The sequence below is a fragment of the Bombus vosnesenskii genome, unplaced genomic scaffold (assembly GCF_011952255.1).
Source record: "Bombus vosnesenskii isolate JDL3184/JDL3185 unplaced genomic scaffold, Bvos_JDL3184-5_v1.1 scf7180000013379, whole genome shotgun sequence".
Classification (NCBI taxonomy): domain Eukaryota; kingdom Metazoa; phylum Arthropoda; class Insecta; order Hymenoptera; family Apidae; genus Bombus; species Bombus vosnesenskii.
This window is the reverse complement of record NW_022883009.1, coordinates 1,453,834-1,480,869: the sequence shown is the minus strand read 5'-3', so window position 1 is coordinate 1,480,869 and position 27,036 is coordinate 1,453,834. Positions and strand designations below refer to the sequence as shown.

At 30.4% G+C, this 27,036-nt stretch overlaps 2 protein-coding genes across 12 annotated transcripts; one reads left to right on the top strand and one right to left on the bottom strand.

The window, feature by feature from the left end:
• Positions 1-1,449: 1,449 nt before the first annotated feature.
• On the bottom strand, positions 1,450-5,481 carry LOC117237484 (serine/threonine-protein phosphatase 6 catalytic subunit). The gene is made up of 7 exons (XM_033501492.1): positions 5,286-5,481; positions 5,047-5,142; positions 4,715-4,922; positions 4,504-4,583; positions 4,322-4,427; positions 4,093-4,254; positions 1,450-3,993 (listed from the first exon to the last, which is right to left on the bottom strand). Exons 1-7 carry the CDS (start codon positions 5,352-5,354, stop codon positions 3,803-3,805), a joined length of 912 nt encoding a protein of 303 aa, XP_033357383.1. The 5' UTR covers positions 5,355-5,481; the 3' UTR covers positions 1,450-3,802.
• Positions 5,482-6,608: 1,127 nt separating this feature from the next.
• Positions 6,609-26,832, top strand: LOC117237511 (dynamin). 11 transcript variants are annotated; one of them, XM_033501539.1, is made up of 19 exons: positions 6,989-7,152; positions 7,945-8,018; positions 8,469-8,618; positions 8,687-8,890; positions 9,008-9,200; positions 9,283-9,492; positions 10,015-10,214; positions 10,328-10,473; positions 10,555-10,712; positions 12,720-12,746; positions 14,067-14,238; positions 14,314-14,559; positions 15,409-15,420; positions 15,749-15,955; positions 16,218-16,393; positions 16,505-16,510; positions 17,104-17,292; positions 18,912-19,007; positions 25,567-26,832. In XM_033501539.1, the coding sequence occupies exons 1-19, from the start codon at positions 6,989-6,991 to the stop codon at positions 25,628-25,630; spliced, it is 2,694 nt and encodes an 897-aa protein (XP_033357430.1). In that variant the 3' UTR covers positions 25,631-26,832. The 11 variants fall into 11 exon arrangements, with proteins under 11 accessions (XP_033357435.1, XP_033357430.1, XP_033357438.1 ...); XM_033501544.1 differs by lacking the exon at positions 12,720-12,746 and having other exon boundaries at positions 6,609-7,152; positions 25,567-25,630; XM_033501547.1 differs by lacking the exon at positions 16,505-16,510 and having other exon boundaries at positions 17,167-17,292.
• The last annotated feature ends 204 nt before the right edge of the window (positions 26,833-27,036 follow it).

Below are 27,036 nucleotides of genomic sequence, written 5' to 3'. Positions count from 1 at the left end.
GTTTAGGAAGTACATTTTTATCATCTCGTTTACCTTCGACTATTCCTTTTGTAACTGAGATTTGGGCACCGTGTGAATTGCTGCTTTGCCAGGAACCGGATGCTATACTGCTGCTAATCATTTTTTTACCAACTTTCGCGCGCGAAATACAATTTCTCGTTGATGAACGTAAACATTCGCGAAATTGCTCCATCTAGCATTTTTCGAATTTTTACACCTGATTTGATAACGATTTCGAGCTTTATATCGCGCATGAATGTATTTTTTTAATGAATATTATTTTATTAGGAACGATTCAAATATCATTCACGCATTTCTTGTATTTTATATGCACATTACATTTTACAATTTTTTGCACGAATTGTTCAAAATAGTTGCACATCGACATTTTATTATATTATGCAATTTAACAATTTGGTAAGAACTTTACTTATTGTCTCAAATATAGAATTTATATGTGTAGTTGGAATTTTTCTTTTTAAAAGCAAATACTTAAAGAATAATGCATAATTAAACAGACTGAAAATCTACATATAATCTTTTGTCAAAATCAAATACTTAATTAAATACTCTAGTCGATGTAAAAGAGAATATGTTTGTATAATAAGTTTAATACAAAAATTTACATATTTTATTTTTTACCGTTAGCAAACAATTTCATTAAATACCAACTTAGCTTATTCGTTGCATTTTTTTACTACATTGCGTCCTTCGTGCAATGAGCTCTAAAATTCGTTCAAACTGTTATCATTTTAATGAGTAACAAATGATAAATGATGATTATTAATAATGCGATTATACACGAAATACGACGAAGTACAACGAGAAGTATAACACGGACGCGCTTGCAGATTTATAGTCGGGCAAAAAAATTATCACATTTGTTTTCATAAAGATGTGTATATAGATGAAGTTGATAATCATAAGAATAAATTCATTGTTACCGCAAGGATTAAGTATTGTAAGATATAATATAATGATGTTCATCCGACCAATAAATCGGAAGCTATCGGTTCTGGGCAAAACAGGCTAGACTTCACAGGTGACGCGTAAACCCCCTGTATTTTTATGAATAAATAAGATATTTTAAAAAAAAAAGTAAATCTGAAGTCTGTTTGGAGATGCCTTTCATAGGGATTATATAAATGTAGATAATATATTATACATAATGAACATAAATACACTATATTATTATATATAAATAGTAAGGAATAAATAGAATTATTATATATACGATGAAAATAATATTATTACAAGTAAATAAACTAATTAAAGATGAACAAATTTGGTGATATCTTTATTATTCTATACCCATACCTACATACGATAGTTTCTCCCTTTATCATTTCACGGTATATATATGTATGTATACGTATATGTGTATGCGTGTTATATGTATATATTTGTACTTTACTTATCACAATAATAACGGGAGTATTATTGATAATGTCAGTTGCAATTTTTGCGCATTTTTATTACAGACGTTTCATTACATTAACATAACAAAATCTATACTTTCAAGGTACATGATCGTTAAAATGTTGTCTACCTGTGAGATCTTTAAGAATTATGCGCAGTGTTCAAGCTCCTGCACAAAACGTTTATTAAGCTAAAGTAGTCTCATCATTTAATGTCATTGTCTTTATTCCTGTGAGCTTACCGATGTAAATCGCCGCAAGCGCTTGGACACTTCGATAAGATTAAAGCGATCACAGACAGAGGCATTTCAAAGGTGACTGCTGTGAATACCTAAGTAGACACAGAAGCTAATACTTTTATGATTCCTAGGATATCCCCGTACTACGTAGGCATTCTCACGCATCACCACCGTTTTACGATAATAATAGAGGCTGCAAAACCGACAGATCGAGTTTGTAACGTAAACTCCGTGTCTTGCCTTGTGTAATGATCTATCTAATATAATATCAATAATGTAAATACAAAGCAGTGATTAATGTAAAATCGTATAATTGCATATTGTAACAATCTGGATATATTATATATATATATATAAATCGTATTTTTTATCGATAATATTGTAAAATGTAAAAAGTATCGTGTAAAGCAATCATCGAATTGGACGCCGAAATATCTTACGAGATAATAATAAAGATCGAAATATGATAAAGTAATTGTTAATGATATTTTCTGGAATATAAAAAAGTGAAGAGAATTCCTTACACACGCCTTTGTTAAGCTCTCTGTTATTTATATGATCCGTCCTAGTTCGTCTATGATTATCCGTCAGTATTTACTTCTAGTAGACCGTCGTGTTATAGTTCTGAAGGCACTGTTCAAAAGTTGACTATTTTTATTTTTTTTTTCATTTTTTTTTTGAAATAACAAGTCTTCAAAACATTTTCAAACGATCCGACATGGAAAATCGTTACAAACATCGATGCAATTTTCACATGCCTCGCTTGAACTATATCACAAAACTCAAAATAGAGTAGTTTCAACTTGACAACCAGTGCCAATGCCAATGCCATAATTGTCGGGTCTGTGATCGGTTAGGGAATATCATGAGCTAGTAAATCGATGGTCAGAATTCAGGCTTATGATACGCAATGGCCGGTGCGTTCCATTGATTATGTATCAATATCGTATCATTATATTACACAAACGCTTATTAATTTAGAGGCACATTGCTAAGGGTCTTGGTTCTTAAAAGTTGCTCCCTACATTAATGAACTTATGACAGTCTAGCTATTATAATTATTCAGTACGACAGCGATTTGGCATATAATGTGAAAACTGTACAAAGATTCTGAGAATATAATAATATTCAAACTATTGCTCTGTACACATAAAAGTAGAACATAGTTAAAAAGGCCGATATTATGAAAAAATTTCAGTACTTTTTAAGATATTTTGCAAATAGTATTTTGAACCCGTAAAAGGAAAAAAGGGAATGAAATATAAAATTGTCATGTGCATAAAAATAATAAGAAAACTTCTATTATATAATACAATTTTTCTACTCAATTTCCTTACCTGGGCAGGAAATCTTTGGCTACTGCTACATACTATTTGTACCTCGGCAGAATCGCCGACTTTATGTTGCTAAGAACACTGATTGCGCATCTAGAATAAAAAGAATTGCACACAGCGTACACAATGTCTAAATCAGAAACAGATCAATTACATACTCAGGAAGACCTTAACAGTAGTATATATGCTCACGCTTTAATAAACCTGAATTCTACGCACAACGATCATAATATCAATGAAGCATTCACTATACTCAGAGACTCTCCCACTTCGGAATGTTTAAATGGTTTCTCATTTATTCATTCATACATTACTGAACCTGCTGTTGTTTGTGTTCATAACTTATTTTAAAGCTCTTAGCCTTTAGAACGGTACATTCACAATACTGCTCTGAGATACGAATGCTCTAGAATGTCCACAGTAGACAGCAAAAGCGTCTAGACCATAGTGTTCACATTTCAATGCGAAACATTTTTCAAACTAGGAGAATCAGGCTGATGCAATGGCAGGCGCAATTATATATAAAAGTTAATTTCTTAATATACAAAAATGGATAAATTTCCTAAAAACTGTGTAAAATCATTCCTTGAATAAGTAATCACACAACAATCCTGTTCTCTAAATAACATTTAAGTATAAAAACATAAACAAAATTTTTTTAATTAAAATTCTAAATAATACTTCAAAATTTGATGCTCCGTCAAAGTATCAGCCTGTGTCCGTCAACATGAAGAAACAGTCATGTAATTCCGTAACGTCTAGACGCAGATACCACCTTTCTGCATCCAAACAAATGGAACACTAGATTAGATCACAAAAAGTATGGTGTAATAGTTAAAGGTGGAATTACTCTTTCAGAATCAGGCACTGCCTGAAATAGCACTGGGTTTCTTTGATCGACAGTTGTAAACTGTAAAATACTAGCTACGTTACCACAACGATAACAATAATTTGGAGCTGACCATACTGTTACAAGCTTATCATTAAACATGTACCTATAACCTGTAAATAAGACAGAAATATATGAAATATAATCATAAAGTTCTTTTGTGTGCATTTTACGCATAAATAAATACGTATAATTTGTGTAACAATATATACCTTCATGAACCAATTGATGAGCTCTACAAATAAGTTTAAGATCGTTGATTTCCATAAATTCATATGTTACTTTACTTCCAAATAACCAACCTGCTCCACGTGGACTAATAGTCCATGATTCAACATCTTCTGGATCGGACCAAACCAAATCACAAAAAGCACCTAAAACAGAAATCGAAATGTATTCAAGTATAATATAACGTAACATATTAAAAAACAGTAAAAATACCTTTATGCGGAATTTCTTGATTTCTTTCAATCGTTCTAATTTGATCTAATGTTTTAATGGCTGGAGACAATCCACCATGTACACAAAGTACTTGTTCATCAATTAACTAAATAAAAATATCCACGTTTTTATTAAACATCATAACACAATATTAAATTTATTTATTATTTACAAATACTAACGGCAGCAACTGCAAGTAAGTCGAACACCTTACAACAGTATTTCCATGCATTCGCATTGCCATATTTGTTTTGACATTCATCTGCATAGAATATAATAGATCTAATTATCATAACTATCAAACATGCAGAGTAATGAGTTACTATCAAATAATCTTTTAGATGTTATATTACAATAAATACATCACATTTTTATAACATAATATATACTAACCATAAAAACCATAGACATGAGTGATTTGTCTGGATTCGTGATTTCCTCGAAGTAATGTTATTCTATCAGACCATTTAGCTTTAAGTGTGAGTAGGCGAGTAAATGTTTCTACGCTATAATACCCTCTATCTACAAAATCTCCCATAAATATATAATTTGTTTCTGGCACAGCGCCTCCATTACGAAATAATTCTTCTAGATCGTAAAACTAAAAGAAAATAAACAATCATAAAAACCGATTTATATAAAAGAATCATACCTTTATCGTTGAAATAGTTATCGTTATCTCTGAAGATATCATGTTGAGGTTAGAATAAAACTGTAAAGTTTACCTGGCCGTGAATATCTCCACATACTGTTACCGGAGTAGATACTGGTTGAATATTAGATTCCTCTAATAATATGTCACATACCATGTCACAAAGTTTCTGAACAAAATTAATTTTATTGTTAAGAGACATATAGGAGATTCAAGTAACCTATGAGTGTATGTTTAAGGTCTTGTTATATATGTTAACAAAATATAACAAATTGGTAGTATTATTATTAATATCTTTCACATATTATTTACCTTAAGGTCATTTTCAGGAAGATACTTGCACTCTTTTGCAAGTTCCATCCATTTATCGATGTCTGACATTTTGGACTCGTATCGCAGAAAAATACTGATCGCGCCCTCACTTACATATGTGTGCACTGAATTTGTAGTTAATTTATATATTTTTAAGAATTGTTTTAGCGGATTAATTTCAATTAAACTTTCGATCTTTATTTATTTTACTCATAAGACTTTAGACATTCTATTTAACAAAAAATGACTATTTTTCATCGTGCTAAACACAAAATTAATTAACCTACTGTGAAGTAAGATTAAAAAAGACCAATTTTCATTCTGTTCAATCCTTTCATATTATTGGTCCTAAATTTTCGTACTGTAAACAGAAAATATATTTGAAACTGAAACCATTTTAATAAAAATATATCGAAATATCTTTCTACTCGTTATTAATAATGCCAATATATACAATCGTGTCATATCACAATATATGTAGTTGCTACTTAATGATTTTAAAGTAGATGTTACTTTTAGGAATATATGATATATCTTCCAATAATGTCATTTAAATCCTAGTAATTTTTGTTTTTCTCTTGTACGCTTAATAAAAAGTTTGGAAGACTATTTGATAATTTTACTACGCAAACTCAAAACTACTCAGTAGAAAATTTAAATTTATATCATTCCAATGTTTTCCAAAATTATATACTATCTGAACATTGTATTAGTCATGAAACATTTGATGAAATTACATTTGCAAAAAAATAACTATAATCAGTAATATTGAAAGTATACATTTTAACAGAATAAAAAATGGATTTTGTTTAAATGTTTTTTATACAATTACATAAAATAATTAACCAATGCATCAGAGCAATGCTAATAATCAGAAATTAATAATTATGATATATATTATTGCCTTCAATTAATAATTACAATGATAATATGACACAATCTATTAAAAAGTTTTAATATTACATATAACTGTATATAATTACTGGACCTTTTGAAATGAATATTTATGGATTAAATATTTGATTATCGATTTTGCAATATATGTAATAGAATCTAGTATTCCTATTGGCCACCGTCTATTTTCTTAATGGTTATAAATGTTCCTCGCCAATAAAAGTATTTACCGCGCAATATTTTAAATGAATAGCTAGATTCAGGAAGAAAATGATAATTTATCATGACTGGATCAGAAAAGGACAAAAGGTATAATTTCAGGTTCCTTCGATAGCAAATCAGTGTGGGACGTGGAAAAAGGTCAGCAGCAGGAGGACGATATGGATTTTATCTTGCAACGAAAAGTGGGTCACAACGAAAACGCCTGTGCGCACGCTTCGATTATCGATTGAAACGTTACGTTTCTTGAGTTCGTACGTTGGATCTCATTTATGTGAATACAGTGACTGTGGATGTTCGTGGAATGAGTTCCTCGCAGTAGGCCAGTTGGCTGACATCTCTAGTTCGTTGTCCGTGCGCGATCGCGAGTTTTGGAAAAATGCGGTGAAATTCGATGTATAACAACGTGCCTTCGTGAAATCGGCCATTTTGATAGTGCGTGTTTCACGAAAACGGATAAGATCGTTTCTGGCAGCTACCTTCAACGGTTGTGCGTGGAAGTGGTGGCAGCTCGGAGTCGACCACAGGACACAGCCGTAAAACTGAAAACGATAGTGGTCTTGGGCTAGTAAGAAAATAGCCTCAACAAAATGGCAGGAAATACGGGTATGGAACAATTAATCCCAATCGTGAACAAGCTCCAGGATGCATTCACTCAACTCGGGGTGCATATGCAACTTGATCTACCACAGATCGCAGTGGTAGGTGGTCAAAGTGCAGGAAAAAGTTCAGTTCTTGAAAATTTTGTTGGAAAGTAAGTATCTCATGTCCTGTCATTTTAGCGTTTTTCATTTCATTCAGCGTGTAATACTTTCTGATATGTTTTAAGAATTAGAAGAATAATCGAACGTTTGGTTTAAAAGGCGTGGCGAACTACGTCACATTTTAATTCTAATATTTATCATTAGTTATATAAATTCGACTATTCCTCTTTTCTATGCCCCTTTAGGTTAACTATTTTAATCTATCGATCGTGACATCAAAATTAACTATATCTTTATGATTTGAGGCCGCCTACACAGCGACCTGTCAAATGGTTATTTTCCCCGTGCTATAATATTTAACTTTCTGATAAATTACTCAAAGTGTAACTAGGAAAATTATTAATTTAATTGTTCTCGATCTAGACCGCTTAATGTTATATTTTATTAACTTAGCTTTCTCCGGGAGCTATGAATATGTATATTAATGTGATAAAAATGTTAGCAAATTTGTTTAGTGCATCAATTTCATAAGTATCTTATGCATAATTTTGCTTTGAAAGAATCATTATTAGAATGGTATCAGTAACCGCATTTAACTTATTCAATTAAGAAAAAATATAAATGTTGCTAAATATAAAGGTATAATAGTTATAAGATATGTTAATTTCTAACATTTTTCTTTTATCTTTCAAGTTTTAATCTTTAAAAAGTGAATATTATTATATTTAAATATATTATATATATACTTTGACATATCCTAGTATATCCCTAATTTTATGAGATAATTATAATATTATTATTATAGTAATTATTAGATAAGAACAATATTTTTTTGTTTTCAGGGACTTCTTACCTAGAGGATCTGGTATTGTAACCAGACGACCACTTATCTTGCAACTGATTAATAGTACAACTGGTGAGTCATCATAGATAAATAGATTATAAAATTTGTTATATTATGAATGAAAAAAAAAGTTTGACATACATTATAAATTATAATTGCTTTCAAGAGTTTTAATATTACATAAAACCTTTAAATTACACTATGTCAAATTATATAATAACAGTTTATTTTATTATATATTTTAAATTGTTTATACATTGTTCATTATTTTCTTTTGAGATATACTAAATACAAAATTAATACAAGTTTTAATGGCTTGGTATTTCTTATAAAATTTAGTACTATTTATCTGTAATTGTTGTCTGTAAAATTATCATATTTCCTGTAACAATGAGCTTTTGATAAGCAGGAAATCAAGAATATTATCACTTTCAGTATGAAGTGAAGCAATGAAAACTGTTTCAATAAGATATTACTTAGAAAACTTTACATATTAGCAAGTAAATTATTTCTCTATTGTAGAAAATGCTGAATTCTTGCATTGTAAGGGTAAAAAATTTGTGGATTTTGATGAAGTACGGAAGGAAATCGAAGCAGAAACAGACAGAGTTACAGGCAGTAACAAGGGTATTTCTAATATACCAATAAATTTAAGAGTATATTCACCTAATGGTAAATACAGTCTTTTATTATATGTTGATTTATGTTAATAATTTCATTAATATATTTATTATTATTAGTTCTAAATTTGACATTGATTGATTTGCCTGGCCTCACGAAAGTACCAATTGGAGATCAACCAGTAGACATAGAATCTCAAATTAAAGCTATGATCTTTCAGTTTATCAAAAGAGAAAATTGTCTCATATTGGCAGTAACACCAGCAAATACTGATTTGGCAAATAGTGATGCCCTTAAACTTGCTAAAGAAGTAGATCCTCAAGGTACATGTTTTTAAATATTTTAAACTTAACAGATATTATGTATTATATATATATATATATATATATAAATGTTAACAAATACATACAGAGAATTATTTACATTGTAAATTGTTTAAGGTGTTCGTACAATTGGCGTTATTACAAAATTAGATCTTATGGATGATGGTACTGATGCAAGAGATATTTTGGAAAATAAATTATTACCCCTAAGACGTGGTTATATAGGTGTCGTTAACAGAAGTCAAAAAGACATAGAAGGTCGAAAAGATATAAAAAATGCTCTAGCAGCAGAGAGGAAATTTTTCTTGAGGTATAGATCAATCATAAAGAATACTTCCATGAATCAATTTTTTAACAGAATGTCTAAAATATTTCTTTTTGTACACATTTAGCCACCCATCTTATCGACACTTGGCAGATAGGTTAGGGACACCATATTTGCAACGCGTTTTAAATCAACAATTAACAAATCATATTAGGGATACTTTACCAGCATTAAGAGACAGATTACAAAAACAGTTGCTTGCACTAGAAAAGGATGTGGAACAGTACAAACATTTCAGACCTGATGATCCTGCCATAAAAACTAAAGCTATGTTACAGTAAGTATTTCTTCCTTCATACAGGCTATTATATGTGAATTTATAATTTCTTTAATTTTGCTAACTTTTATTATATTAGAAAATAAAATAAACTTAATGAAAAAATAATGATACATATATAACAAATAATGTATAAAACATATTATTCTATAATAGATTCATAAGTATTACTTATATAAACTCTTTTCCTTTCCTTAAAATGCATTATGGGTGGAGGGTGTTGATATTTTAGAGCCTTTATTCTTATTTTTCAGATCAATTCAAATGTTTCTGTAGGTATCACACTTTTTTTTCATCCGTGTGTATCATTTGCATGTAAATTTTAATACATCTTTGTATAACCAACTAGAAAGTGAAAAATAACAACAAATTTTCATTAAAATTAAACATTTTGATGTATTAATGAATTATGTAGAATTTATTTGGCTTTGCAATACTAAATATCATGACTCTCTGCCCATACAACTAATGTTGAGGTTTAGTGCTTGTTTTTATATTGATTGAAAGAAAAACATTTTTAAGGATGATACAACAGCTTCAGTCAGATTTTGAAAGAACTATAGAAGGTTCAGGATCTGCACAAATCAATACAAATGAGCTCAGTGGAGGTGCTAAAATAAACAGATTATTCCATGAACGTTTTCCATTTGAAATAGTTAAAATGGAATTTGATGAAAAAGAACTGAGAAGAGAAATTGCTTTTGCTATTAGGAATATTCATGGTAAATGATTATTTCAGTTTTAATAGTTTATCACTGTAATTTCATTACATGTATATATTGAGATAAGTAAGTGACTTCAAAAATAAATTATTAACAATAGTATAATGTCATAGGTATCAGGGTAGGTTTGTTTACTCCTGATATGGCCTTTGAGGCAATAGTCAAAAAACAAATAAATAGACTCAAAGAACCTAGTCTGAAGTGCGTGGATTTAGTTGTACAAGAACTCAGTAATGTTGTACGCATTTGCACTGACAGGGTAGGTACAGTTTATTAAATTTGTAAGGTCTGTTCTCTTTCGATAACATATTTTTAATATAATTTTTATTTTACATGGTAGATGTCACGTTATCCTAGACTGCGAGAAGAAACGGAACGTATTATAACCACTTATGTTAGACAACGAGAACAATTGTGCAAGGAACAGTTAATACTTTTGGTTGATTGTGAACTTGCATATATGAACACAAATCATGAAGATTTTATTGGTTTTGCCAAGTAAGTTACCTACATTTTGTTATGTGTTTTTGTAGCTACTCAGCCAAATCAAAAGAGTAAATAATATGATAGAAGAATTTAATTTTTGATAATCGCACATCTAGCGCTATATGTTGCTCTTATTATTATATTCATAACTGCAGTTATAGATTTTAGTGTACTTATACATATCTACAAAATTCACTACACTATGCTTAAATAATAAATCTTCAAAATATTAAAAATATTTCCTAAATAAATATTTTAATATAAATATAATAATAAATATTTTTATTACTATTAAATTATTCATGTTTATATAGAACATTTTAACGTAACATAATAAAATAATTTTCTAAACTTGTACAGTATTATCAATTAGAAATATAACATAAATTATGTTTTTTATTATTAAAGACATACAAATATTTTCATAACAAATATTAAATATTATCTTTGAATAAATATAATTTTTGCTAATTCCTCTTTCTTTATAATGATGATAATAATAATAATCTATATTTTTAATATTGAATAAATTTTGCATCATGCATTTTATATCATGTAGATTTTTGATATATGAATTTTTTTTTACCTATACACCATAAAATGCTTGAATCATCAATTCATGATAAACATGATAGACAAATTTAAGTTTTTTTTATAAATCTTACAAACCTTATGAAATCATTAAGTGTATGTCTTGAACATTTCTTTATATCTTTAACAATGAATCACATAATAATATGTTTTATTTCTGATTACTGTACATGCTTAATTAATACTTTTGAGAAACTCGAATTTGCAGTAATGAATTCTATCTATCTTGCATGACTAATGTAAATTCAACACATAATATAATTCACATAATGACAATGTGCTTTACTAATATAATACTTGTAAAAACTAGTTTCATTAGTTTCATTATGGTTATAACTTAAGCTTTTTATGAAATAAAGGAAAAGATGATAAGAAAATTCACCAATTACATATACTGTTAGTTATATTAGTTTGCTTGCAACCTTTTTTTTGCAAATTAGGAATTATATATATTGATTTGTATTTTATTCTATATAAAATACATATCAATGTATATAATACATATATATTTTATACCGTGTGTTCCTGAACTAATACGACTCAAAATAATTTACATTTCGAAACATATTTAGCATAAGACATTTAATATACATTCGACTATATTCATATGACTTTCACAATCAAACTTATACGGTATATTTTATAATCAATGCATGCTATGCCAAAATCAGTTCACATTGCAAGCTTTAAAATAGCGATTCTTAGTTTACTTTGTTCTTTAAAGCTAAGGCACACATTTTTAGTATCATTAATAAATAGTAGAATTTATTGTTATTTTCTCTATTTCATGTACATCTATATGACCCATTGTGTCATATATATTGTCATATTAAATTATATCTCACTTACATTTTTTCTCTTTGCAATACGCATACTTTTAATATTTTAATTCTCTCTTTCTGTATAGCAAACATGAATTTTATTCATTTTTATATTTTGCTTATTTGACACTTTAACATCTTAAAGATTGTAGTTCTTAAATATATCGCGAGAAACGGGTTTAAAAAAGAAAAAATATTAGAAATATTAAAATGATTAGCAATTTCAGTTCAATTTTTGTTTCACATTCAATAATAACATTCTATTTCCGTTTTTAACTTTTTAAATCATATTATGTAAATTATAGAAAAATTTACATAATAGGTTTCCTTCATATTATATAGTTTGCAATAATTGAATTAGGGAATAAGAATACTGTAATTACTGTACAATTTTTTATGTCATTAAAAGGCAAGGCATACTTAATATAAAAAATTATCTATGAATATCAACTGGTATACATATTTTTCACCTTTTTTATACTTATTGCATTAACGAACGTATGTCTTTCCTTGAACTACATGGCATATACACATTTCGTGACATTTCTTTCCATTCATTAATACTTTATATTTCACAATTAAAAAAATTATTTAATTATATCGGCAGCGCGGCAGCCAGTAGCCATAATGCAAGGTAAGAATTATAAAGTACATTGGAACAAAAATTTACACTACATTTTTCTTCCTTTTCTATTATCACGCTCTTAATTTGTTATGCTTATTTTTTATTTAACTTTTTCTAGCTTTCAGTTTTATAACAAAGAACGGAATCCTTAAAAAGCAATATTGAACTCATTTCCCATATAGCAAAAGATTGAAAACTATATTTTTCTAGTGTACTTTAAAGTCTTTTTCTTTTGAATGAAATAAAATTTTATGTGTTTTTATTATTCAGTATTTCATTACTAGTTTAGTGTATAACATCATAAAAGGTTAATACTATTTATACATATATGTACATGTATACACTTTATAGATCATAAGAATAGCACTTGAAATATCATTTTTAATTATTCATATACAAAAAATGGGAGTGGTTTGTGAAAACAAAGAAATAAACTTAACCATCATGAAACATTGTATGCCATTATGAGTAAGCTATTATTAAGTTTTCATTGGCTATATTTTTTTATCTAGTTTTATATATTGTAGAATACAGCCATAATCTATCACAATTTTAAGAATTTGATCTGAATATTTTGTACATGGTTGCACAATTCAACTATATAGTTAAATAGATTATTCATTGCCACAGTCATTCATGAATACTCCAAATCGTATATTTCATACAGCAGCATTAGATTTTAGTTCCATCATTTTTCACATGATTTCACAATATATGTAATATTTGCTTCTGCAATTTTCCATGTGTTATGATCTGCAAAGATATTACAATGTTAATTAAGTAGAAATAATATTGTGTGTATTTATATGTTACAAATAATGTTTGACTGCATATTCAAAAATATTCAACTGCAACATTTAAAGCTGTATGAAAGAGTATGTGCATGGAGTTGTTGTGGCTGTTGTTATAATTCTTATATGTAACTAAAAACAATGTAAAAGGTAAATTTTTGTTTAACACATAAAGATTTCATTATTAATTAGTTATAAATCAAAGATATAGAAGCTATGTAATTATCCTCTCTATATTGTCATTTTGTGATCATGTCTCATTTTCAATATTTTGTATTATAAACACAGATATTTTGAGAAATTAAATTAATTACTTATATTTAATATATTACTTATATTTTACGATGTAAGATTAAATTTGAATATAAACGTTTGTGTACGTTAATACAAAAATTATTGCTAGGTCTTATTCTGCTAGATTTTTTACACAGTAAACTAACAAATTTTTGTGGCAATTTATTACAATGAATTTTGTACATGGGTACTCAAACGTATTTTTTTATTAACATTTCATTATAAATTATACGTTATGTTACAGTGCTCAACAGTCCTCAGAAAATGCTGTTAAATCTGGTCGTCATACATTAGGAAATCAAGTAATACGCAAAGGATACATGTGTATCCACAATCTCGGTATAATGAAAGGTGGTTCAAGAGATTATTGGTTTGTCCTAACGTCAGAGAGTATTTCTTGGTTCAAAGATGAAGAAGTAGGTATTTTTTTGCTATAATGTAGTTAATAACACGTTAATTATGTAAGTTTTATGTATTATTTCCTTGCTTAGGAACGTGAGAAGAAGTATATGCTACCTTTAGATGGATTGAAATTGCGTGACTTGGAACAAGGATTCATGTCCCGACGTCATTTGTTTGCTTTATTTAATCCAGAAGGCAGAAATGTTTATAAGGATTACAAACAGCTTGAACTGAGCTGTGAAACTCAAGATGATGTTGATTCATGGAAAGCTTCTTTCCTCAGGGCTGGTGTATATCCCGAAAAATCAACAGAGCAAGCAAATGGTGAAGGAGAGGTATGTTTCTTATTATATGATTATGCTGTTTATATTCTTTCATATATGTACACAATTAAGTATATTGTATGGTGGAAAATATAACATATTTAGGCCTGGGACACTCGAGTGCCATTCGTCTAATCACTACTCGCGTTTATTTTTTTAGATACAAACAAGATGACAAATTGTATCACGTGTAAATTTATTTATATAAATTTATATATATTGCTGAAACGCAATTGCAAAAATGACGTATGTCACTCGTGCGCACCGATTGTAACGCAACTTCGATAAAAGTATATTGATATATTATGTAATTCTTATTTATAAATTAGTTATTTAATTATTTGTTTTGATTAAAGGAAGAATTATTTATTATTATATTGGAATATATTCTGTTATGTTTATTAGAAAAGATTATTTTGGTTTATTTTAGGATATACAGCGGGTGAGTTAGTACGAGAAATGTAATTAAAATATTTTGTTTGAATTTTATATTTTTAACTGTGTGGTGATGTGATGCATTAGTTTGGAAATATTTTAAATTATTATAGTAAATTATTCTTAAGACTATTGTTAAATATCACATTCTAAAAATATTTCAATTATTTATTAGATTTTATGACTAAAGTTCTATTTTAACATCGCAATGTTCATAAACTTTCATTTTATATTAAATACAATAATTATATTGAGAGAAATTGATTCTTTGCATCTTTTGAAAATATATTTAATTTAATAGCGTTTCTTTTTAATACAAGTATGAATTGCGCAATTTGCATATGTTTTATATTATTCAGAAATTAATTAGATTCCAATATTACATTCACAATAGTTATTACATTTTTTGCTTCTAATTAACTAAAGGAAGGATATGAGGTTCGTACAATGTAGAAATTTTGTAGTTATACAGAACACACAACACTTACATGGATATGAAATACCACTACACTTAGCTTTGCTTTTTTGCTGATAATGAATACGATTAAAACATGTATGAATTGTTTGTAAAAATACTTTATGTTTCCCTGCAAGCAAAGTTTCCATTTGAGCACAAGATCAATAACACTTTATTAATTATTGAAATGATGTATTATTTTTTGTTCTTATTTATGTTAACTATGTATGTGACGTTATCTGAAGTATTGCTTTTAACTTCATCATTTCAACAAAGAATGCAGGAAATTTATTATTTCCATATTTATAGGGTGGATCGGAAGCTCAATCATCAATGGATCCTCAACTTGAACGTCAAGTGGAGACCATTAGAAATCTGGTGGATTCGTACATGAAAATTGTCACAAAAACAACTCGTGATTTGGTTCCAAAGACAATTATGCATTTGATTATAAACAATGCAAAGGATTTCATTAATGGAGAGTTACTGGCACATCTATATGCAAGTGGTGATCAGGTAAAATACATATGAATTTAGTATATTGTAATTTTATATCCACAAATAAATTTCCAATGTTCTCCTAAGCTTATTATTTAAAATTTTACTGTTTATTTCCTAATGAAATAATATTTCAAGGAATACTTTTTATTTTTTTCCATTAACAACAATTTTTTGTAAAATCATTACATACACTAAATACTTACAGTATTCTAGTCTTTTCTGCCAAATTTATTGTATACTTCAAATTTAGAAAAAAGTATGTGGACGTGAATTACAGGCTTCAATGATGGAAGAATCACCCGAAGAAGCACAAAAACGAGAGGAAATGCTACGCATGTATCATGCATGTAAGGAGGCACTTCGTATTATTGGAGATGTTTCGATGGCGACAGTATCTACTCCAGTACCACCACCTGTGAAAAATGATTGGCTAGCATCTGGGGAAAATCCAAGGTAACAATTATGTTATTATTTTCATTGTCGCTTATGCATTTAACTAATTTATTATCTTTCAATCTTGTACTGCCTGCTTTTGCCTCATACACTTGAACACCATTGAAACAGTCTTGGGTAAGAGTTACTATGTACATTTATTATACTAACTAAAATTTGTTCTCTTTTTCAAATGTACACTTATTTCTCTGCTTTGTAGTTTTATTTCAAGTATGTAGGTCCACCGATATTTACTTTGAAAAATTATTTTATCGTTTATACGTTTCTTATGTTTTGCATAAAATTAGAAAGAATCTCCTATGATATTTTTATTTGCACATAAATTACATATATTTGAATACCTGTTAGAGTGAAAGCATTTAAAAATGTTTTTAATATTAAATTGTAGTACAGTGTAAATTATAAATAAGAAAAGATTGTGTGTTCTAATCTCAATTACGACAGTATAATAAATATACAGCCTTTATGGAAAATAAGCTGTTCAATGTATAGAAAAGTCTTTAATAAATCAGTGAAAATTTATATTTCATTTGTCTCTTGATTGCAAATTTCAACTGTGATAAGTTAACAAACCATACAGAAAAGAGGCTATATAATTTTTTTTTAATGCCCTACACACCATGAATATTTCGTGTTCTCTTATTTTTATCTTTTGCTTTCTACATAGGAGCAATAAATATAACAGCTATTGTTCATTTTATGTGTTACAGGTTATCACCACCATCTCCTGGTGGGCCAAGACGCGGAGTGACACAGCCACCACCTCTTTCTAGTTCTCGAGCCCCACCTCCGGTTCCGTCTGGTGGTCGACCAGCACCGGCTATTCCTAACCGACCTGGACCTGGTGGACCTCCGCCAGCCCGTGCCACACCTGGCCTACCTCCTCCTCTTATACCATCGTAAGTACTAAGAATTTAATATAATTTTCATCCAATTTAACGGAATTGTACCTTGTGAAGTAGTACAGAGAATTTAAAGAGACAAAACGTTTGGAACACTCTGTACTATCGAGTATCTTTCGATTGTCGAGTTTCTCACAAATTTTGCACAATGTTCTGTTAGTTTGTGTTGAGGTAGTCTTGTGTCTTAATTACAAAGTAGAGGTCCTTTTTTTTCTTAAACGTCACGAAATGTTTTAAAGAGAAATTTGCAGTTGCTTGTCCTCCATAGCTTTGTCTAATTGGGGCTTTGGTGCTAACTTCACTTTCTATTGCAGGCGCCGACAATAAGTCATCGCACTAACTCGCCTATTCACTACTAATTAATATACATATATACATATATCAATTGCATCTAGTCAGTGTATATTTTACACGAGATACAATTTCCTAATGCTATATGTTTTGTCTGCAAGTATTATGAATTATTATTGTTAATTAGGGGTGTGTAAGTTGTATAAAAATTAATAAACTTGTGAATATTTGTATTAGTTAGAGATTAAAAAGAGCTTCCAAGAACTTTGACGGGCGATTTATCTTATACGTATTACGCATTATATCAGTAATATATCAAATTATTTCATGGTCCAATTACTTCGTAAGAACGAGCGAGGAATTATTATCCGTATTGTTTCGTCGTTTTCATATTATTTAACAAATATTATAGAAACATGCTGCTCGCTTTTTGTAATCATCCTAAACAAATTTATACAATCCCGATGTAATGTTACAAAATTGCACACCTCTAATTAACAATCTAAGTGTCTACGATATATTTAATCGGTACTAATGACAAAAAGTATGTATAAATAGATCACGATTCATTCGCGACGAACAAAGAAAAATGAGGTAGAATGACATTTGTTTCATTGTAAATTAGTTGAATGAAATTGTAAATTATATCTGTATATACAACTAAGAACATTGTAAAATAAATGATCTTGAGTTCTTATCACAGGTGGTGGATAAGTATTCATTCGCTTTACTAACAGCATGACATTTTAATTGTCGCGTAAATGAAATACATTTTCAATCGATTCGCAGAGCGATATTTCAATCGATGTAAAAACCTGTATGAGAGAATGTGATACATGAATATATACGGAATAAGTTTTGCCATAACGTGTTGCATTTGCATTTGGCAGCTTCTGAAACTCTCTTAATATTACTGCTTTCTTGCCATCGTTGATTCAATTGGTAAAATCACAGAAAAAGCGAGAAAAATTGATTTTAATATTGTCAACTATTTTGTCATTATGGGGGATGAATGTGTCGGTGCCTGCATTGAAAACATTCTTTCTATTGAACGAATATCAAGCAGTTGATCGTCAACGCTCTACTACTCGTTATCGAATTCCCGCGTCTGTCGCTTAGTAGAACCACGCGAGAGATTACACATACTTCTTAGGACATTCGAGGATGCACGATATCAGTCTAAAATGTAGTGCATCATGCAGATATTAATTTAAATTTCCATATATTAGTCGAATTCTCTCTTTATATAGTAGCATACTATTGATAAGGCATTGAAAACAAATAAGATTTGTAGTAAAAGCTTAGTGTCCGTGGTGTATGTTTAGTCGTGGGGGTGGTCTTCAGCAGAGGGTGACGCAAGCTGCGACGCAGGCCGCTGCTAATGCCGCCGTGAACGAGCTGATGGAAGCATTCAAGATCAAGTAAATACTCTTGCTGCCTCATAACTCTTTTTTTATATGCGAGATATCTTGCTCTTTTAACCACGATAATGAATTATTATGGGCAATCTTATTTAAGTTGCGCTAGATTGGTAGACTGTTCAGGGTTGAGAATGAACACTAATTTGATGTCTCACTGTTTTCCGATAGTGTGTTTCGATAACCAATTTTTGCGAATTATAACCAGCTATGTTTTTTTTTATCTCCCTCGCTCTCTCTCTCTCTCTCTCTCTCTCTTGCATGATCCGAAAAATTGGATTAATAGCGATGATGTTGCCTTCAACGTTATATATCGTTATTCGACATACATACGTGTGCGAGATATAGACATTATATATACATATTGAAAAAAAAGAGAGTGAACATCCCTGTGCACACGTTATAGAAAAAAATATACGTGTGTAAGGGAATATCTCTGTATATTTGTAAGACATGTAATTCGCTTCGTTACATTCCATATGTATGTTGTTCTTACTTCGTAAAGTAGTTTATTGTTAAAAGGAAATAAATATTCTTTCATGAACTGTAGAATGATGACGTGTATTGTGTAATCCCAGAAAGCATAAAAAGCTGTAAGACCTGATATAACATATAATTTATTGCTGTTTCGCTTTGGATGCTGATATCAAGTATTGAATACTTGTACATACATATCTTCTTGCTTAGAGATATTTAAAGAAAGGAGTTCAATTTTTTAGACCGATATATTTATATCTCCAGTGACTCTATATCCTGGAAAGTCTACCAGAACCCTACGATGTGATCAAAGGTAGTTTCGATTAGGCGAAAGTCCGATTCCGATTGCGATGTCAAAATTCATTCCCTGAATTTTCATAAAATAAAATAAAAAATGTCATGCTGTTGGGCAAAAATTGTCGACAATTATTATTGAATGTTCGTTTTATCGCATCTGTTCGATCGATTTCTAATCGGCGACAACTGCGTTACAAATAAGTTTTAGTATCTGTAATTATTAATTGCGTGACTCAAACACAGTCACATATATACACACACAGATACACATTACACACTGTTTCTCTACCTCTTTAGATGTCACCACACTTTATTCCATTCTTAGCCATTAATATTAAAACTGTCATATAGAGTTATACATATATACATACATAGCTAATTCCTAATGAAGTATTAATGAAAAAAATGTGCTCAGACATAGGATGTGATATAGCGTAGAGTGCTTCAAGGATTTTGCATGAAAATCCTGAGTCGCGAACTCTCTCCCTCCCTCTGAATAGTCTTAATAAAAGAAGATTAATACTAACGATACCGAATGAGAATAATAAATATATATTATATATATACAATACAATACTAATCGTATGTCGTTATAATGTATAATGAATGTATATCACTCAGCATGCGTTCAGGAGCTGCGTTATATTTGGAAAAGGTATTTGTTGTTTCTTATGCTCCTCGACCGTGTTTAGCAAATTAAATCAATTATACATGTACATATTATAAGGAAAGGGAATATGATGTATTCTACTACATTCTTGTAATTAAATCCACGGGGCGCGATGTGCTTTCAGATTTATGTAGTACACATGTTTGATGATCAAGAATGCTCCTCTCTGTACTATATTCGGAATATTTATGTATAAACTTTTGAATAAGATTATACAAAAAGGAAACTTATTGGTAAATAGATGAAACATTTGATGATACTTAACTCTTAAATAGCTGCAGAATCGTTTACTAGAGAAATGTTTAAATTAAAAATTATATTAACTTTTTACAAAAATGGCATATGTATTTCATATATTATTTTCACGAATTTATCTTTTACTTTTTTACTTGTTATAAATAATAGAAGTTTCGTTATCAATATTATCGTAATTAATTGTTAAGAAGTCTCGACACATTTACCGACAACGCTATCACATTTTGCGTTATAATTACTCGACTTAGAGTAAACTTTGTCCCACTTCAACGTGACTTTTACATATTGCATACATGTATGTATAAACATTTTTTTATGAGCAAATTATTCGTCATTGCAAGAACGATACCATGCAAAGAGAAGGATTAAGTCTGTTACCAGTGACGCGTGAAGTATCGAGGACAATGATCGAAGTGCCACTATGAAAAAAGAAAAACAAAGGAAGGGAAGAAGAAAAGAGAATATGTATTACTTTCCATTAGAGCAAAATATCGAAGGTTTATCTTGGGCAAATAGTAACTATGAAAGAGCGTTGAGGACAATGATTCGCATTTGCCGCGTCACTATATCTTTCGTGTTTGTTCTGATCGATCGAATCAAAGAAGAGGCAATCTCGATGATGTACAATTCTAAATTGAGTGAAATCCATTGTTAACTCGTTCGTTTCAGTGTTAAAAGGGCCTAATAATATTCATTGATGTCGTTCCACCATACATATAGAGATGTATTTATTTACGTCAAATTTACGTAAGAGCCGCCACCTTCTCTTTTCCAAAGATAATGTCTACACATATAAATTGATATTTTGCGTTAAAGAAAATGGCTTTTGGAAAACAAGATTAGATGAGGATCAAACTTACAGTCTGAGTGAAAGCACATCGCATTCGCAAATCGAATTATCTAACGCCTGTTGATACTGGACACAACCTTTAATCCGTAATTTAGATCATTCGCTGAGTACTAATAGATTGAATTGTACCGTGTACGTTGTTTTCTATCAAGGAAATGAAAAGAATTACGGGAAGATAGACACAGACATACACAAAAAGAACAGGAAACTCGGAAAAGCGAACAATCACAAGTGGTATTACTGTAATGTTAATGTACAGATATATATATATATGTGTGTGTGTGTGTGTGTATATATATATATATATATATTATGTTGTTTTATACATATATATATATATACATACATATACATATATACATATGTCTATTGATCATTTTATGCACCGTAATTCCAGAATTAAGTAGATCATACATTGAAACTACCGAAGTGATTGTGATTACGATTCACAAATTGTGAATACAATTATAATTATAATTATTATAATTATTGTTATTATTAACGATATCATTATATTGTATATTGTACAGGATAAGAAAGATAACGTTATTCGTTTCAGTAGCGTGTCAGATTTCTTGCTCGATAGATCGTGAATTTTTATTTTCGTAAAGTTACATACTTTAACATGGTTCCTTTAGAGACAAGTCTTATGAGTATTAAAAAGACGATAGAGATACAAGTAGATGTACAAGCCTCGTAAGTGCGTGGTGTTGCATTTCAATAACACTGGGTATATCAAGTAGTAGAAACGTGCGAAGAAAAATTGTTCTTCAGTACGTGCAGGTTCTTATATGTTCATCAACAGTATTCTGCGGTTCCACCCTTCGAGATTATATTTCGAGTTTTTTACATCACTTCTTGTACCTTTGCAACTACAAAAATTTTTGTCTAGTTCGTCGAATATGCGTTTTGGCCTTTGGTACCAATATACGTGGTACGTTGAAACTATTTGTGAAAATTAGATGAAAAAGATTTTTACATTGACATTTAATTTGTGATTCGTACAAATTTTGATTACTAATGGGAATACCCGATTGGGTGGAATCTTTATTTCAAGTATTACAACGAAAAACGACAAGTGAAGTTGCCATCAGTGAATCGTGAAGGAAAGAATCTTCACGGTTTCCTACTTGATGCGTCTTTACGTTCGTACCGTCAATTAACAATTAATCGATTGCTTTGTTTCCAAAGAAGAAAAAAGGAGAAATCTCCGTACATTTTAACTTTTACTTCATGTTGTACGATCTATGATAAATACATTTTTTGGGTATTGGGCCTAAAATGAGATCTTTGAAAATAAGCTCGGCTTTTGTGACTAGATCCAATGAAAATAGCGTTAACCGTGTTTAGCGATTACTCTATTTAGAGACCGATTGTGGATGCAAAAAAAGCAAAGAAATCATAAGCTCCTTTGTGAACATAAAATACAAATATTGTTGCCGCACTTTAGCTTTTAATCGTTCAATCGAAAGGCGATCCTGAACGTATCTACAATAAAATTAATTGAATACTTTTCAAAATCAGGTGCAAATTTTGTAACCTAATAATTATATAATGCTCGGTTCAAACGTATAGTATTCATTTGTCTGAATTAAAAATACTATTTCTTTACCGTGTATATTTCGATTGTTTAATACCATCCTGTGCTGACATAAGTACGTTCAGATCGTCCCACGTTCCAGAGAGAGGAAGAGAAGAGAATAAATCGCGCAGGAAAAACAGAAGAGAGCAGATCGATGAATGAGATTTCATGACTGCAACACGCATCCTATTCACGCGACAGATTATATTGTTACATGCTTCCATCGAAAAGCCTTAAATGCAGAGAAATTCTAGTTAAAAAGGTTACTTTGCGTAAGACGGATCATCGAGTAATAAGCGTGATTCTATTGTATATCACGGGCCAAGCGTAAACGTATACAATCTCACGTAACAAGAACATGCGAACGATGGAAATGAATGATGGTAAATGAGCGATAAAGACGAATATGTAATTAATAAAAATCGATGGAAATACTATTCGTGGCTGGATTCGTCGCCGACGTTATTTTCACGTGGTCAAAATTTAGATGGACGTCGGAACGAATCGTAGACAACAGATCTCTAAGTAACCCACGTGTTATCAATGGATCGATCCTTGATAAAAATGATTCGAAAAATTAAAAACAAGTATTCAACGTTTCTGAAGATGTCAATAGAGCTTACTGCTAGTTTTTAATTACATTAGTAAATTTTTCATAATTTTTATACCTGTTATACCCCTGATTTTTGATAGAAATGATCGTTTTCTACATCTCACTACAAGAGAAAGCGATTGTTCGTTGAACTCGATCACCGATATTCATCCGCGAACATTTGTTGTAAAAAATATTTCGTAAATTCAAAACAAGGAGAACATTGACAAGGGGGGTTACTTAGCAAATTATTCTATGTGGATTGTGCACCTTACACGATTCACCATATTGTAATATCGCGCGATGGTCGCGTGATATTTCCATACACCGTTTTACTGCAATATAATTGTATATATAGAAAAAAATAACATGTTATAAATTCAAAATGTATATCTACATATATACATACGTACGTACATATAGATATATTCATATATGTGCAAAAATGAAAATTGGGAGAGAAGCGTGTGTTATTATCTGATGACCGGAAACGCATTTCCGCTGGGGAAATTAGTATCCAATGAGATTAACGTTCGATTACTGCGGCTGGATAGTGTTCTTATCGTGTTGTAACACTTGTGTTTAATGTGTTGACCACGTTTTTTACATGTTCCATTAATTCTTCTCTGATTCTCGCTTAATTCCATATACCGTTGCGTGCAAATAACAAGTAATATTTTTAATAGAGTATGTGCGAGATTGTCCTGATCGTTCCCGCACGCTGAGATGCGTATTCGCGTTCTGCGTTATTTTTTGTTTTCTTTCTCTTCTTTTGTAATCAAATCACTGTCCAATGTCTGCCACCTTTTTAATATTTTTTCCCATAAAAGCATCCAGGATCTTACCTCGTGAAGTATTTTACATACGAATCAATTCAATTGTATTTATCTGTATCCAAAGGACGTTTGAAAAGATGCAATTAAAGTTAAGATTTCATTGAAAATGTCTAAAGGTATGTAAATTTAAAAACGGTTGCGAAAAATTGTAGAATGAACGTCCTTTTTATACATTCATTTCTGCATGCGTTTTTGCTACTGCTTGAGCATGTGCAATTGGATTTTTTCTTTTTTTTTTCCTTTTTGTTTTTTGCAGATCATCATCCCATGTTGTATTTAATGACGTCATTTATTCGTTTATTATTATAAGTACTTTCTTTCTTTGTGCGCTTTACAGAACAAATTCGTAGTGTATTTTTGTCGTTATTACTTACAAGTACATACATTCATATTGAAGGAGACGATATGTCTGTTGCACTTTACTCTCTGTTATATATTCGACAATTATTATTACTTCTCTTAATCCCAATTTTATAACGGAAAATATATTCTATCTCATATAAAATACTCTCATTCTCATATCATAGCTTAATAAAGTAAATATTAGCAATGCCCAATTAGATTTATTCACTTGGATTTGTTACGTATATAATTTCTAAGGTGAAGTAAATTTAATTGGTCATTGCATAGCTTTACTCAATCTCTCCAAATGCGAATTAAAATATATTTAAAGAGTAGAAAATATCATTTTGTTAGACAATATGTCTTCGATTTTTCGAGAAAAATGAAATGTGACAAGCACTTACAATGCAAATAAATTTTTGATTTTACATACAATTTAAAAATATATGAAAACTATAGAATTCAATAAATTTTATTTAAAAAGAAATGCACAGTATTTTTCACAAATTATACGATTATCTTCGCATTTGAAGGGCAAAATTATGTTTCGTGTTCGCGCGACGTTCATCACCGCTTTACTTGTTTAAAGTAATAATCAATCGTCGCGTCTCAAAAACTTTGGTGAGAAGCACCGAGTACTTAATCACTGTCTGTGTTATAGGCGTCCTGTACCCAATATTCCTCCCCGAATTCCCGACAGACCGTACTACGGCCGATTAAACTGAGCTAATCCATGGAAAGCACACGACATCTGTGCACATCCACGCCCGAAAGTATTCGAAGAGTTTCGTTCTGAAACAAGCCGATGACCGGGACACGAAAACGAGCTCAGGACGAAGAGATGGAAGACGTTACCCAACATTTTTAAGTGGGTGATAGATGAGATGAATTCGGGTGAGAGATCCCCTCCAGGATCAGAACGCACGTCCTTTTCAGATCTGTGTCCTCCTTTAATTTTGGTTAATGTCGTTGCACAAAAATTGTTGATCGTTTTCGTCCGCGTAAAGAAAATCGGAAAGGAGGGACGTGATCGATGAACGGAGCAGGAGGAACAAGGCTGTGCCACAAAAACAAAACGGAAGAGGAAGAGGGACCAAGAAATGAACAGACGAGAGCCATTGTAAGGGAAGAAGACGGTTTACTAGTCTGTTACTATTAGCGATCAGTCGACAGCCAGAGATCCAATTAGTCACTTCTACTTCTTCTTTCTCTCTTGATATTTCATCTTCTATGTTATTTATAACGTCGTTAGACGTGTTAGATTACATGTTAGTTGTTAAGTATTAAAAGAATCGTCGATGTGCTGGATGCGCACGACGAATGCTGGAGGAACGATTGTTAGCTTGTGTAAGATGCATCTTCCGGCAAGAAGTGACACGGTTATTCTTTTAAGACCCGTTAGCGACTTCGTTTTCTTTCATTAATGGTTATCAGTATTATAAAACAAAGGGAAGAATCGAAATCGAAATATGTATTCATCCTCATGGACTGCGGATGTTATGAACACAACTAAAAAGACTTCTTCTAAATGTATCTCTTAAATATTCTAAGTGTTATATAAAGAGTTCTTTACATTGGACATTTTGTATATTTTTACGTATTATATATATTTTACACGTTTTTACGTACATATCTAAGTTTTCTATGCATGAACATCCGCAGTCTAATGATATATTATTTAAAATCGGCAAACCTTGTTACTGTTTATTATTAATTTATCAGTCTGCGTCAATCGATTAAGAACTTTTCGTAAATATAGCAATGGAAACTAGAACTTCTAAAACGTTTAGGAAAACCATAGACATGAAAATTATAATTAAATAGTCATCGGTTTTTGCTTCTTGTCCGGGGACTCGCTAACAAGGTATTGTTCAAATGAGATTCGTGGACGACGTAACGCGCAACCCGATTACCTCGATTTTAGGAACTTACTAGAGCAAAAGAATACACACGGTTCACCCTACGATTCATTTAATTGACGGGTGAACGAAATACGAAATGAAAATATTCGATCGACAACAGCATTCCAGAAATGTCCGTGTGCATGCCTTTGCAAAACAAAACAAAAACAAGGTATACATACATACATATATATATATGTATATATGTATGTATGTATGTATGTATGTAT